Source organism: Eulemur rufifrons, chromosome 21 (assembly GCF_041146395.1).
Source record: "Eulemur rufifrons isolate Redbay chromosome 21, OSU_ERuf_1, whole genome shotgun sequence".
Lineage (NCBI taxonomy): Eukaryota > Metazoa > Chordata > Mammalia > Primates > Lemuridae > Eulemur > Eulemur rufifrons.
The window spans coordinates 23,895,211-23,909,025 of NC_091003.1; the positions used below are offsets into that span (position 1 = coordinate 23,895,211).

Genomic DNA, 13,815 nt, shown 5'->3' on the forward strand with positions numbered 1-13,815 from the left:
TCGGAGCCCTCGGCTGCAAAATGGACGGAAGCATAAGGGGTTCGTGCGCGAGGTCTGAGGAGAATGAAGAGCAGGAAGAAGAGGCGGCAGCGGCCGCTGCACGTCCTGCAGGGGTGTCCGAGGCCGAGGAAGGTTCGCACACGGATTCGGACTCCGACCTGGAGACAGAAGGTGCCCCGGGCAGCGGGGCCAGGCCTGTCTCCTCACCTTGGGGGCTTCTCCAGCAGGGCTGGAGGGAGGCGGGCTGAGGCCGAGAGGGCAGGGGACCCTTGTCCAGCAGAGAGCGCACGCCTTTGTGGGGCGTCTTCAGGGCAGTCCCTGCAGCCTGGTGCCCTCCCCTCAGTGCTCTTGGGGCGTCAGGAGTTCTACCGTTAGAACATGCTTCCAGAATGACGTTAAAATGCACAACCCACTAGACAGTGTACCAAGGGGTATCCCACCCTGGAATGGGATCAGAGCTGGGCTTTCCCAGCGCACAGGAAAAACTAAGCTAATGGATGTATAGAATTTAGAATTATGTCAGTTTTTTCCCCTCCATAAAGTATTCATAAAACGTTTGTGGTCTGCAGTCCAGGGTAAAAGTCACAGCATGCACTCTGGCATCAGACAGACAGGGTCCTAATCCTCCGCTAGGATTAGCTACGATTAGCTGTGTGACTTGGAGGAAAGGATTTGCTTTCTTTGAGCCTCTATGTCCGCATCTGTACTATGGAAGCAATAGTCCCAACTAGCACAGGAAGAAATTCCTCTAGAGGGAAAACATAGGCCAGATACTGACGGAGGACAGGGGAGGAGGCAGGGCTTGTGCCTCTAAAGGGGTCTACATTTGTCCTCTTGTCTCCTACCAGGCACCCATGGGCTTGGAGAACTGGGCGGGGACACCCTCTACCTGGAGTCTTGTCGGACCCATAGCGTTGTGCCTATCTCCTGCTTTCTGCAGCAAGGGAGCGCCCCGGAGCTGAACCTGCGGCACCGTGGCCTGGGGCCCCAGGTACCACTGGAGGGACTCTGGGGCCAAGCTTAGAGAGGGAGGACCCAGGAGACAGCAGCCATAGGAGTGCCCCTCTCTGAGTCCATCCCACACACTGCTCAGCTTTCCCCTGTGTCAGGCCTGTCCCATCCCCTACATCTGGGAGGCAGATGAGATAGAGGCTGACAGAGATCTGCATAAGAGATGGGGATCCTGCAGGCCCCCAACCCACTGAGGGGGTCAGGAAGAGCTGCAGGAGTGAGACCTGGACACAGCCTGGAAGGAGAAGCAAGTGTCCTGGTGGTGGGAAGGGGAGGGCTTTCCAGCTGGAGGACAGTGGGCTGGGCCCTGGGAGTGTGAGCCAGGAGAGTGGCCAGCTGTGTCTGGGGCCCTCAGCCCTGGGAAGGACCCAGCCCCTCTGCTCCATCCCAGGGGGCCCGGGCTCTGGCTTCCTCGTTGGCCTCCAATCCCTGCATCAGGCGGCTAGACCTTCGGGACAATGGACTCTGTGGGGCTGGCGCAGAGGCCCTGGCAGCTGCCCTGAGCAAAAGCAGCAGCATCTGTGGTAGGTGCCCAGCTACCTGGGGCAGGTGGGTGGCTTGAATCCTCCTTTTCCTCAGGGATGTGGCCCTCCCCCAAGAGGGACCTTCTCACCTGGGGACTGCTGGTGATTCTGGGGAATAGGGAGGGGCCCCATCACAGGATGGGGCATGTGGGGTTGGAGTTAGCCCCTGTGCAGTGTGCCCAAGCTGGATGCCACTCCCTTCCTAACCCACCCCATGCTGCCAGTCCCCTCCCTTGCTGGCCAGCACCCCCAACCCCAGCACATGGTAGACCCCCAATGCCTGAATGCATGGTGGAGGAATCCTTCAACACAGAGAGGAGGGGGCCGGTCAGCCCAACCTCACTGAGCCTCGGTTTCCAATCTGTGAAATGGCCCCAACAATACCTCTTAGCGCTTGGGGTTGCAGTGAGCATTAAATGAAAGTGGGTACGTGAAGTGTCAGCACAACGTCTGGCCCATGTAAGTGCTCCGTGTACTGCCACCTGGGCTATTACTGCCAATCCCGGCAATGGGGCAGTGAGGGCTTCTGCGGTGGGTTACATCACTGCCAGATGGCTGCCTCTCCACCACAGCGTACTTGGCAGCCCCCAAAACACCATTTGACAGAGAAGCTTGTGGACACACAGGGACGGGGGACGTCAGGGGCTGGAGGGGACCCGGCTCTTGGGTGGCAGGGTCGTGCAACCCCAGACAGTGCAACTGCAAAGCCCCTTCCTGTCTGCCTCAGGCCTGGAGATTTGGGGGATGGAGGAAGGGGAGGAGGGTGGTGCCTAGCTTTGGATCCCCCTGACTGAGGAATGGTGCTGGTGCCCAGATGTGGACCTGTCAGAGAACCAGCTGGGACCAGCAGGGGCCCAGGCCCTCTGTGCTGCCCTTGTGGGGAACCCGGCTGTGCAGAAGATTCAGCTGGCAGGGAACGGCCTGGAGGAGCAGGCGGCCCAGCACCTTGCTGAACTCCTGCTGGACCACACGGGCCTGAAATCCCTGGACCTGAGCTATAACCAGCTGAACGACCAAGCAGGTAAGGGCGACCATGGGACACGAAAGCTCATGGGTCAGGGTTGGGAGGATCATGCTGAGCACCCAGCAGAGAGCATCCACATTCTGGCTTCTGCTCCCCACACCCCACCTTGGCCCACTCCTTCCCTCTCCAGCCACACAGAACTCTCAGTTCATTCCACAAATAGCTCATTGACCATTGCTGTATGTGCTGGGCTGATTTAGCCACTAGGGATCCAGCCTTGAACAAAATAATGTTAACAAGATCATTCTTGGTAATTATCGGTGCTACCAAAGAACCAATAAGGGCCCGTGTGATGGCTCAGGCCTGTAATCCCAGCACTCTGGGAGGGCCAGGTGAAAGGATCGCTTGAGGCCAGGAGTTTGAGATCAGCCTAAGCAAGATCAAGGCCATCTCTATGGCAAGGTGTAGTGGCTCTCACCTGTAATCCTAGCACTCTGGAAGGCTGAGGTGGAGGATTGCATTAGGTCAGGAGTTCGAGACCAGCCTAAACAAGAGGGAGACCGTGTCTCTGCTAAAAATGGAAACATTAGCTGGGTGTGGTGGTGCATGCCTATAATTCCAGCTATTTGAGAGACTGAGGCAGGAGAATCGCTTGAGCCCAGGAATTTGAAGTTGCTGTGAGCTAGACTGATGCCATGGCACTCTAGCTCAGGTGACAGAGCAAGATTCCATCTCAAAAAAAAAAAAAGCACATCTCTACAAAAAATATGAAAATTAGCGAGGTGTGATGGTGCACACCTGTAGTCCCAGCTACTCAGGAGGCTGAAGCAGGAGGATCACTTGAGCCCAAGAGTTTGAGATTGTAGTGAGCTATGATGATGCCATTGTACTCTTGCCTGAGTGACAGAGCAAGACCGTGTCTCAAAAAATAATAATGCATGCTTCTAGAGAAGAATGGGGACTCCCTGCTTTAGAGGGGTGGCTGGGGAGGCCTTTGTGAAAAGGTAACATTGAAGCAGAAATGTGCAGGCAAGACCAGAGGGAAAGCATTTCAAGCAGAGAAAAGTGAGCATGCAGGCCTGTTTCCCAGACTGACAGACACCAGTGTGACTGGGCCAGTGAGCCCAAGAAGAGTGGCTGTGCTGTGGGGTGGAGAGGCCAGAGGGGGCCACAGGGCTGCAGATCATGGCAAAATGTATGAAAATGTTATTCCAAGTGCTATAGAAGATACGGTTGGGATTCCTGGAGCTCATCACTCTTGTGCCCCAGGGCCTTTGCACCAGCTGTCTGCTTTTTAAGGAATATTCACTTCTACCTGCCTTTCCCCAAATGCTCCAATCAATAATATGAATCACCTGGGACTCTGGGCTAGGAATACAGATTCCTGGGATCTGGACCTGCCGAACTAAAGTCTTGGGGGAATGGCCAGGCATCTGCATCTTAATGGATGCCCAAGAGAATTGTCTGATCTGGATGGTTTCAGAATAGCTGCTCTGTCTCAAGCAGCTTAGAGTGAGTGGGGTGGCAACAGCCTGTGAGAATTGGCCTCGAGTTGAACTGCCAGAGTGCCAGTTTGCCTTCTAAGAAAATCATTGTGAGAAGTCAGTGAAATTGAAAGAAAGGCTCATTTCAGACTTCGACAAACTTAAGTATAGGTGTCTCTCTGGGCCTGCAGCTGGGCAAGTGCCAGAGAGGCAGCCAGGGTGGAGGGGCTGGAAGCCAAGGTCTGGTGCACATGTGCACACGAGGGAGACAGGTGGGCCCTGGAAAGGACAGTCTCAGCCGGGCCATTGTTTCTCCACGTGGGGGTCTGTGGTGGGCCTGACCCCCGCGAGGGGTGAAGGAGCTTGGGTCTCAGTCTCTCCTCGGATCCGTGGCGATGGTAGCGCCTATCTCATCGGACACAGGGGTCAGAGGACAAGCACTGGCAGTTGCAGGGATCCTGAAGAAAGAGCCTTCCCACTCTTCCGCTGTTGGCAAAGAAGGGGCTTCCCCACAAAATGGGGGACCACTGCACTCTCCTCCCAGCCCTAGGGGTGTCTGAGGAAGGAGGAAAGAACCTGTATCTGAGAACCTGGGGATATCACTTCCCATGCTGGGCACGGAGTCCCAGCTTCTGTGCAGGGAGCTCTCCAAGGTGCTAAAAGCGTCTGCGTGGCATGTGCTGGCCCAGCAGGCTGGCTGAGCACTCTAGGTTAGTTTATCTGTTTTTCCTCTGCATTGCTTCAACCCAGCCTTGCTAGACGTGTGCTGGGTGTCGGGATCACAGTGAGGGGTCAATGTTAGACCCTCAAGGGACTCCCAGGCTGGTGGCAGAGACCAGACAGGCAGAGAGAGGTCCAATGGTTGGAGCCTGGAAGGATAGAGGCACCATAGACAAGGGGCCTGGAGGGGTCCAGGCCAGCCCAGTGGGGCAGGCAAGGCCTCCTGACACCACGGACCCAAGTTAGAAGGATGAGGAGCTGTTAGCCAGGTGAAGAAGGGGGCTCCAAATGGGGGACAGCCAGGAGGCATGTTGGTGCTGGCGCTTTTGCGACCTGGGAGCAGGTCAGACTGCCCCATAGAATGGAGAGTGGGCTGGTGGGTGGGGTTCTGCCCAAATTACGTGCTAAATATCTCCCACGCTTTCTTTCCCCACACCGCGCCTTTCCCTTCTCTACCACCCCTTCATCCTCCCCACCGCAGCTGTGCCAGCCCTGTCACCTCTGGCCTAGACTATGGCACCAGCCTCCAACTGGTCTCCCAGCCTCTTGCCTCTGCCCCCTCCCACTCCATTCGATCCTCATCACCCACTGCTAGGGATCTTGATGAGATGCTAATCCAGCCCTGTCACTTCTTAAGGCCCGCCCTGACTCCTGGCCACCTGTTCAGCATGAAAGGCCTGTGCAGCACCTCTCCCGTACCCATCACTCCCACCTCGCTTCACAGGCTTCCCCTCCCCGGCCCAGGCTCCAGCCTGCGTGCATTTGCACAGGTGTGTCTGCACGTCTGTGCTTCCCTGTGTCCACTCTCCACTGTGCATGTGTGTGTGCTGGGAATTCCTCAGTCCCACGCCATCTCCGCTGTCCACTTTCCTAAACCGCTGGGGTAACAAGGCAGGATTAGCCCCTTCCTCCCACACCTCCCTGCTCTTGATCTCAATAGCTCACATCCCATTAATTTGTATTAATATCTCCCCCATGAAATGTGAATTCCTTGAGGGCAAGGCAGGCCCACGTTGGGTTCATCTCTGTGACCCCTCTGCCCAGCAGAGACTCAGGCATGCAGTGGGCATCAGTGTCATTTTTTGAAAGAACAAACAGAGTGACTAAGAAGATCTCTCATTGTTTCTGAAGGAGAGATGCTCGGACCAGCCCTGGCAGAAAACACAGGACTCACCGAGCTTAATATAAGCTGGAATCACCTCCGAGGCCCAGGAGCCATAGCATTTGCCAGGGGACTGGAGGTAGGAGGCCCCTGCCCGGTCAGCTCCTCAGGGCTGTCTTTTGGGGCAGGTCTCCCGGGTGTCAGCCCCCTGTTCTTTGCTGCTCTTCAGAAATGAACTTTGGATCTTTTAAGCAGAGGTTAAAGAGTGTTTCTCTAAGTGACTTTGATTTCCCTGGCCTCATTTAATGACTGCAAAACACTGTGCTCACTCTCATGTCACACAGCTGAACGTCTCACACCTTCCGCAGACACCGAAAACACTCATCTAGTAGGAGACATCGTGCAGCCGGTGACACATACTTGCTGTTGGGCATATGCAGACGCTTCCCTGAGATGACACCCTTGCACCCTTGGATGCCACCCTTGCACCCTCTCAAATATCCCACCCGCTCCCTCGAGTGCTGTGGCTCACAGGCCTCGGGAATGGGAGGCTTAAGCCCCTGCCAGGGTGGCATGAGGTGCCTGCGATGTCTCCAGTGCCTTGTCCTCTTATGGCAGGTGGCAGGTCAGGCTCTTTCTCCCCCCCAGCATAGTCCCCTGGGCAGGTTTCATCTGACAGTCCTTCACTGGAACCTGCGCTGGGCCCCTGGGCTGCTCCATGTCTCGGGGTCCCTGCCTTCCAGAGGCTACTAAGTGGGTGTGAAGTCTGATCCCCATGTCTCTGGGGCCTGCTGCTGTTTGGCAGACCCCCTCCCAGTGTCTGAGGGTCGTTCACACCCACAGCCACCCTCTCTCATTGTGCTTCGGGCCATTCAACTCTCCTGGTCACCGTCATCCAAGCCACAGCTACCAGGGGCCTGTGTAGCGCTTTCCTGTTGCTTCCCTGGAACCTCTGCCCTCTGGACCGTGTCATGCTCCCTGCACCTCGGGCCTCTGAGCTCTGAGGCCAAGGCCCCCTGCCTTTCTCCACTGTCATATGTGGTCCCCTGGCTTTGCTCCTTGGTGTTCTAGGCAAACATCTTCCTTAAAGTCCTGGACATCTCGTACAATGGCTTTGGAGATCCTGGAGCCTCCGCGGTGGGCGAGGCCCTCAAGGCCAACAACGTGCTGGAGGAACTCAACATGAGGTGAGGAGCGCAGGGGTGTCACCCTGGGAACCAGGGGCTCCGGGATCTTGCTGCGGTTCACTTTAATTCCTGAACCTACCACAGTCTACCTGTGGTGGGGCTTGAGCCACAATCCCAGAGCACCCAGCTCCATCTTTCTCATTCAAGTTCATCATTTACACATTGGGACTTGTAATTCCTGCAGTGCAGGCAGGTGGCTGGGAATCACAAACGTGTGTATAAAGCATCTTCAGCAGGGCCTGCGGTGGGGTGGGGGCTCCATGAGAGCTTCCTCCCTCTCAGAAAGGGAACCTAGTTGGGGTGGGGTGAGGCAGGGCCCTGACAAGTGGGCTCGTGTGCGTGACTTGCTCAGCACGTGGCTGCAACAGCAGCTGTGGTGGGGACTTGGGGGGCAGTCGGCTCTGCACATCTGCGTGGAAGGTAGCACAGTGCACATGTTTTTCTTGTTGCAGCAACAACCGAATCTCTGCGGTGGGAGCGCTGAGCCTGGGCCTGGGCCTCCGGGTCAACCAGACACTGAGGGTGCTTGTTGTGAGTGCTGGCCCGATAGGCACAGACCTGCCCAGTGCCTGGCCACACCGATCCCTCCCCCGCCTCATCCCCCCCACCCCAGCCTAGGTGCAGCTGGTGGGTGCACACTGCACACAGGCTCCAGGGCCCAGGTGGGGGTCTCTGGGAGGGACCTCCTAGCTTCCCCTTGCGACCACTTCCTCCGGGTGCCATTCCCTCCACCCCTGGCCCGGCCCCCTTCCTCCCCCCACCTGTCCCTCCTATAGCTCTCCAGCACTCCTTGCTGCCTTCTTTGCTGGGACCCCAGTGCTGTGTCACGTTCGTCTTCTCCCCTGCCCGTCCTCTGGCCTTGCTGGATCCCAGGGTCATCCCAGGGGTAGTGTTGGCCTCTGCTCAGACCTGCGGCGTTGCGTGCCCAGCAGGGGTTCCCTTCCTCCAGGCTTGCAGGTGGGGAGGAGCGCTGAGCAAGGCTGACAGCAGAAATCAGAGAAGGGAGGGAGCCCGGCCAGGGTGGAGCAGGTCCCAGGGACCACTGTGCCCACAGCATGTGCTGGGGGACAGTATTGCCAGCTCTAGAGGAGGCCTCTGGCGCTGCCTGGCCCTCAGCTCCCGCCCCAGCCTTCCCCAGGCTCCTCCCATAGCTCTCACACACACCAGCCCCTGCCCCTACTGGAAGCTTCTCCCTTTAAGGGCTGCCTCTTAGTGGAAGGGCTCCTTCTCCCCAAGTCAGCGGTGGGGCCCAGAGCTCGTGCCGCCCCTCCCTTTCCACCCCTTCCCTCTCACCCAGCACAGTGTGCTCAGGCTGCTGGGCCCCTCTTCTCACTTCCCAAGGGGGAAGTGAGACTTGCTGGTCTCCTGGCTCTGGTCCTTCCCACCTAGTACCCAGTGATCCTTCTAAACCAGAAAGGTGCCTGCGCGCTCCCTGCTTAAAACCCGTGGGGTGTGATCCCCTCTGGATAAATCCAAGCTTCTTAATGTGTCATTCACAGCATGTCATGGGGATCTGGGCTCTGCCAACCGCCTCTTCCAAGTTCGTTGCGCTCATGCCAAGTGGCTCAGAATTCACACACGGGCGCACGTGTACACACACACACACACACACACACACACACGGTACTATTTTTCACCTCTTTTGCTTCCGCTGCTTTTCTTGCTGAACTGCTCAACCCCACCCTTAAGTCCTCAAACTTGGTTTAGAAGAAATCTAACCGTGATTTCTTTAAGTTCTAGTGTCTGTTTTTGTTTTTTTGTTTGTGGGGTGGGGGTTATTTTTTTTAGAGACAGGGTCTTGCTCTATCTCCCAGGCTAGAGTGCAGTGGCACCATCACAGCTCACTGCAGCCTCGAACTCCAGGGCTCAAGAGATCCTCCTGCCTCAGCCTCCCGAGTAACTGGGACTACAGGCATGGGTCACCATGCCCGGCCTGTCTTTGTTCTACATCTAATAAAGAGATTTATAGCCAGTACCTGTCCATGAAATATTTTAACAAATTCCAGTTCACAGGCAGGAGGTCAGCTTCAGTTTATAGGCCTAGGTTTTATTATTACCGATGTGCCTGACTGTAGCCATCGTGGGCCACTGCTAAAATTTTCTTTTGGATTTTCCTTTTCCTGACACGTCCCAGGTAGGATTGGTGCACACTCTCTCATTGCACTTGTCACACCGCGTTTTTATGATATCTCCTGTCCCTCCCCTCCTCCAGCAGGTGAGCTCTTCAAGGGCAGGGGTGTGTCTGGGCGGGCTGTCCGGCAGAGACACCTTCTGAGCTGAGACAGTGGGGTCGTCCTAACCAGTCCTCAGGGATGGGGAGTCCCTCCTTCCCCTTCACACTGTCCCCTGGCTTCCCTGGGCTCAGCTTCTCTTGGTTTTGCCTGTGTTTCTCAGGTGTCCAGGAATCCCATGCGAAGCGAGGGCTGCTTTGGTCTCCTCAAGTCTGTGCAGGACAATCCAGCGCCTGCTCTGGAACTGCTGGATTTCTCTGTAAGAGCTTTTCATAAACCTCGTCTCTGAGCCTCCCAGCAGCCCTGGGAGGTATCATTATCTCCATTTTAGAGGAAGAAAGTGGTGGTCAGTGAGAAATACAGTGCCCTGTCCAGATACACCGTGAGGCAGAGGCAGAGTACCCACCCGGGCCTGAACGCAGGTCTGGAGGCCACTCTGGGTCTACTCCCTCTGGATTGGCGGTCCCGCCGTGGTCTCCTTGGGCCCCTGCCTGGGTTCTTCACTGGCTGAGAGGAAACAGGTGGGGCTCAGGGGCACTACGCTCACTGTTCACTGACGCTTAGATTTGCAGCTTCGCTGTGCACAGAGCTGCCCTCCTCTCCCCCTACCCCTGCTGCTGTCTGCAGGGGACTGTGGCGCTGTAAGATTCACTAGAGTGGCCATGAGGGACATTAGGGCCCCTGTTCATTCAAGTTTGCTTTTGTAATATAGGAAAATAAGTCACTCTTTTCTAAGGCAACTAATCATTAAAGAGAAAATCCCCAAATAAGAATCATTAAAAGAAACATCCAATTACACATCAGTGTTTATTCTAACCCTGATTTATTTCAACCCAGACTTGGGTCAAAGCCTTTCCAGAAATGTATATTTACAGTTCCAGTCCTTAAGGTTTGGGACAACTGATGTCAAACATCCTTACTATTTTTTTGTTTATTTGTTTTTTGGAGAGAGAATCTCACTCTGTCACCCTGGCTAGAGTGTGGTGGCATCATCGTAGCTAGCTGCAACCTTGAACTCCAGGGCTCAAGCAATATTCCTGCCTCAGCTTCCTGAGTAGCTGGGGCTATGGGCTCGCCCCACCACTCTTGGCTAATTTTTTAATTTTTTGGTAGAGACAGTGTCTTGCTTTGTTGCCCATGCTGGTCTCGAACTCCTGGCGTCAAGCCATCCTCCTGCCTTGGCCTCCCCAAGTGCTGGGATTACAGACACGAACCACTACACCTGGCCCTCTTCTCTGTTTTAATAGTTTGGAGAGTTTGTAACTGTCATCCACAGGAGAGAAGCCAGCCGAAGGAGCTTCTTTGAGACCCTGTGTGTGTAAGTAAAAATAGTCAAGTTCTCAGAATGCAGTAACATACGGCCTTGTGATGGATTTCTCCCCAGGATATCCAGGTGAACATGGAGTTTGATGACCTTGCTAGCTCAGTGAAGGTAATCATTCCTGGGCTTTGCATAAAGACTGGTGCTCGCAGAGCGGAGTATAAAAAAGAGTTGCTTGCCGGTCTTCAGACTGTCCCTACCAGTGCCTGACCCTAAATGACTTTGGAGTGTGGCTTCCTCCTCTCCAGCCAGCCACTGCAACTTCTACATTGATTGCTCTTCGACTCACGATGCCTTGTGATGACTCGTGCCTGCACTGAGTCCCTCCATCAGCCGGGTGCTAAGTCCTATGGAGCTGGCCTTCATGATGACTCAGACACCTGTTCTTCCTCTCTGCCCCTCTGCCCCTCTGTCCCTCTGCCTCTGGACTAATCTGGGCCTTTATTTGCTCTCGCTCAGTCATGTAACACAAACCCTTACTATGTGCTGCACATTGAGCTGGGCACGGGGTCAAAGATGCCCAAACAAGTCCCTGCCCTCCAGATGTTCATGTTCTGGTGACCTTGGGAGACTATTAAAATTTCAAGAGGTGCACAGCTGGCATTCCCAAACTCTACTCATGAGAATTCAAACTGGTACAATCTATTTGAAAGGCATTTTATCATTATGCACCGAGAGTCATAAAACTGCCTATGTCCTTTGATCCAATCATTCCACTAATCTGCTCTGCAAAAATAATCAGACATGCACAAGAAGACTGATGTTCATTGAAATGCTGTTTATAATAATGAAAATTGGAAGTATCCCAAATAACAGGGGATCAGTTAAGTAAGATTTGGAACTCTGAAAACATTAAAAGCCACGTGCTCAAAGAACATTTAACCATTCATGAAAATATACATGATTAATGTTAAGTGAGGAAATCGGGATCCAAAAATCACATGGATTTTTTGGCACTTCCTCAAAAAATTAATCATAGAATTACCATATGACCCAGCAATTCCCCTAAAGAGAAATGAAAAATATATGTCCACATAAAAACTTGTACATGCATGTTCCTAGCAGCATTATTCATAATATCCAAAACGTGGAAATGGCCACCAATGGATAAATACAATGTGGTATAATCCATATAATGGACTATTATTCAGCAATAAAAATGAATGAGATTTGAGGTTATAAAAATGTTCTAGTCAGTCCCAGTACATTCACTTTATAGCTGCTGGTAATATGGAAGGTTCTTTTTCTGTTTGTGTAAACTCTAATTTCTGTCAAGGTATCATGGATTTTTAAAACTGGTATTTCATTACAAGTATCTCAGTGTTGGTCAATTAATTTTTGCCGTGACCATTATTGATCAAGCAAATAAATTCAACAGCCATTTGGGAAAAACAAAAAAAAAAAGTTCTAAAATTGATTGTGGTGGTGGTTGTACAATTCTGTGAATATGCTAAAATAAATTGAATGATATAATTTAAATGGGTGAATTGTATCATATGTGAATGATAGCTCAATGAAACTGTTTTAAAAGAAGGAAAAATACTGATACATGCTACATGGATGAAATTTGAAAACATGCTAAATCAGAGAAGCCAGACACAAGACCACATATTGTGTGATTCCATGTATATGAAATGTCCAGAATAGGCAAATCTGCAGAGAACAGAAGTAGATTGTAGGTTGCCCAGGGCTAGGAAGATAGGGAGATTAGGAGTTGACAACTAATGGATATGGGTTTCTTTGGAGAATGACAAAAGTGTTCATTCCTGGTGGTCTAGTGGTTAGGGAAAAATAGTGTTCTAAAATTGATTGTGGTGTTCTGCAACTCTATGAATGCGCTAAAAACCATTGACTTTTACATTTTAAGTGGAAGAATTGTGTGGTATGTGACTTACATCTCAAAAAAGCTGTTAAAAAATCATACTGTTTGATTCCAATTACATAAAAATAGTATGAATGTATACACACAGGAAAAAAAGACCAAAAAAGTCCTACTGAAATATTAATAATATTTATCTCTAGGTTGTGGGTTTATGGATGATTTTTATTTTCTTTATATTTTCCTGCATTTTCTACACTTTTCTATTGGGAATATGTCACTTTTATTATATAATCAGAAAAATAAATATTATAGTCATATACTATATAATGATGTTTTGGTCAATCATGGACCAAATATACCAAGGTGGTCCCATAAAATTACAATAGCATATTTTTACTGTACCTTTTCTATGTTTAGATACACAAACACAATTATGTTATAATTGCCTACAGTATTAAGTACAGTAACATGCTGTACAGGTCTGTAGCCTAGGAGAGACTGGCTAAGCCATATAGCCTAGGTATGTAGTAGGCTATACCATCTAGGTTTGTGCAGATACACTCTATGATGTTCATATGACGAAATCTCCTAATGACACATTTCTCAGAACATATTCCAGTTGTTAAGCAGATACATGACTGTATTTAAAAGCATAATGCGATACAGCTACAGTTCAGTTATGTGCATCATGTGGCTGGAGCCCTGAGGAAGGAGGGTGGTATGGACTGAATTGTGTCCCCCACCCCCCAAATTATATGTGGACGCCCTAATTCCCAATGTGACTATATTTCACAATAAGGCCTATAGGAGATAATTAAGGTTAAACGAGGTCATGGTGAGAAGGCGGCTGTGTGCCAGCCAGAAAGAGTCCTCAGGGACTTTTAGCCTCCAGAACTGTGAGAAAATAAATTTCTGTTGTTTAAGCCACCCTGTCTGTGCTATTTTGTTATGGCAGCCCCTGGAGCTGACTAATACAGGATTTACTTTCCTGGGAAGAAGAGTCCGGGAGGGCAGTGGCCTCCTCCTGGTTTCCCTGGCTTTCCGCAGACCTCCCTGCCTGGCCCTTCTCCTCGTGCCAAAGCTTCCTTCTTGGGGCACACCTGGTAGCACTGTTCAGAGCCCTCCCAGCCCCAAGCCTACAGAAGAATCCTGGGTCTGGTGCGTTGTCCCATCACACTGGGTGAGCTCCCTCTCTCTTCTTTACTCTCTAAGGAGGGAAAGCTGAGAGTCTTCTCCATCACCCTCTAGGAAGACACCAGGATGGGGTGCTGCGTTCTGGCCATGAGCTGAGTGTATCCTGGGTTACTTTCCCATGCTTATCCCAGGTGTGAATACACACTGGATCCCAAAGAAAATTAAGATGATCTTTAAGTATGGAGGAATCAGATGATTGTTCCAAAGTCCTCCAAAATGGGTGTTGGGTCCCAACTCAGCTCTTCTGCGGAAAGG

At 52.1% G+C, this 13,815-nt stretch overlaps 1 protein-coding gene across 1 annotated transcript; it reads left to right on the forward strand.

Annotated features, from left to right (window-relative positions):
- The first annotated feature begins 20 nt into the window (after positions 1 to 20).
- On the forward strand, positions 21 to 10,764 carry LRRC74B (leucine rich repeat containing 74B). The gene is given in 10 exon segments (XM_069497151.1): positions 21 to 171; positions 849 to 991; positions 1,403 to 1,535; positions 2,350 to 2,556; positions 5,835 to 5,944; positions 6,877 to 6,992; positions 7,445 to 7,523; positions 9,387 to 9,482; positions 10,608 to 10,718; positions 10,720 to 10,764. Coding segments are annotated over 10 exon segments (1,191 nt in total).
- Positions 10,765 to 13,815: the final 3,051 nt, after the last annotated feature.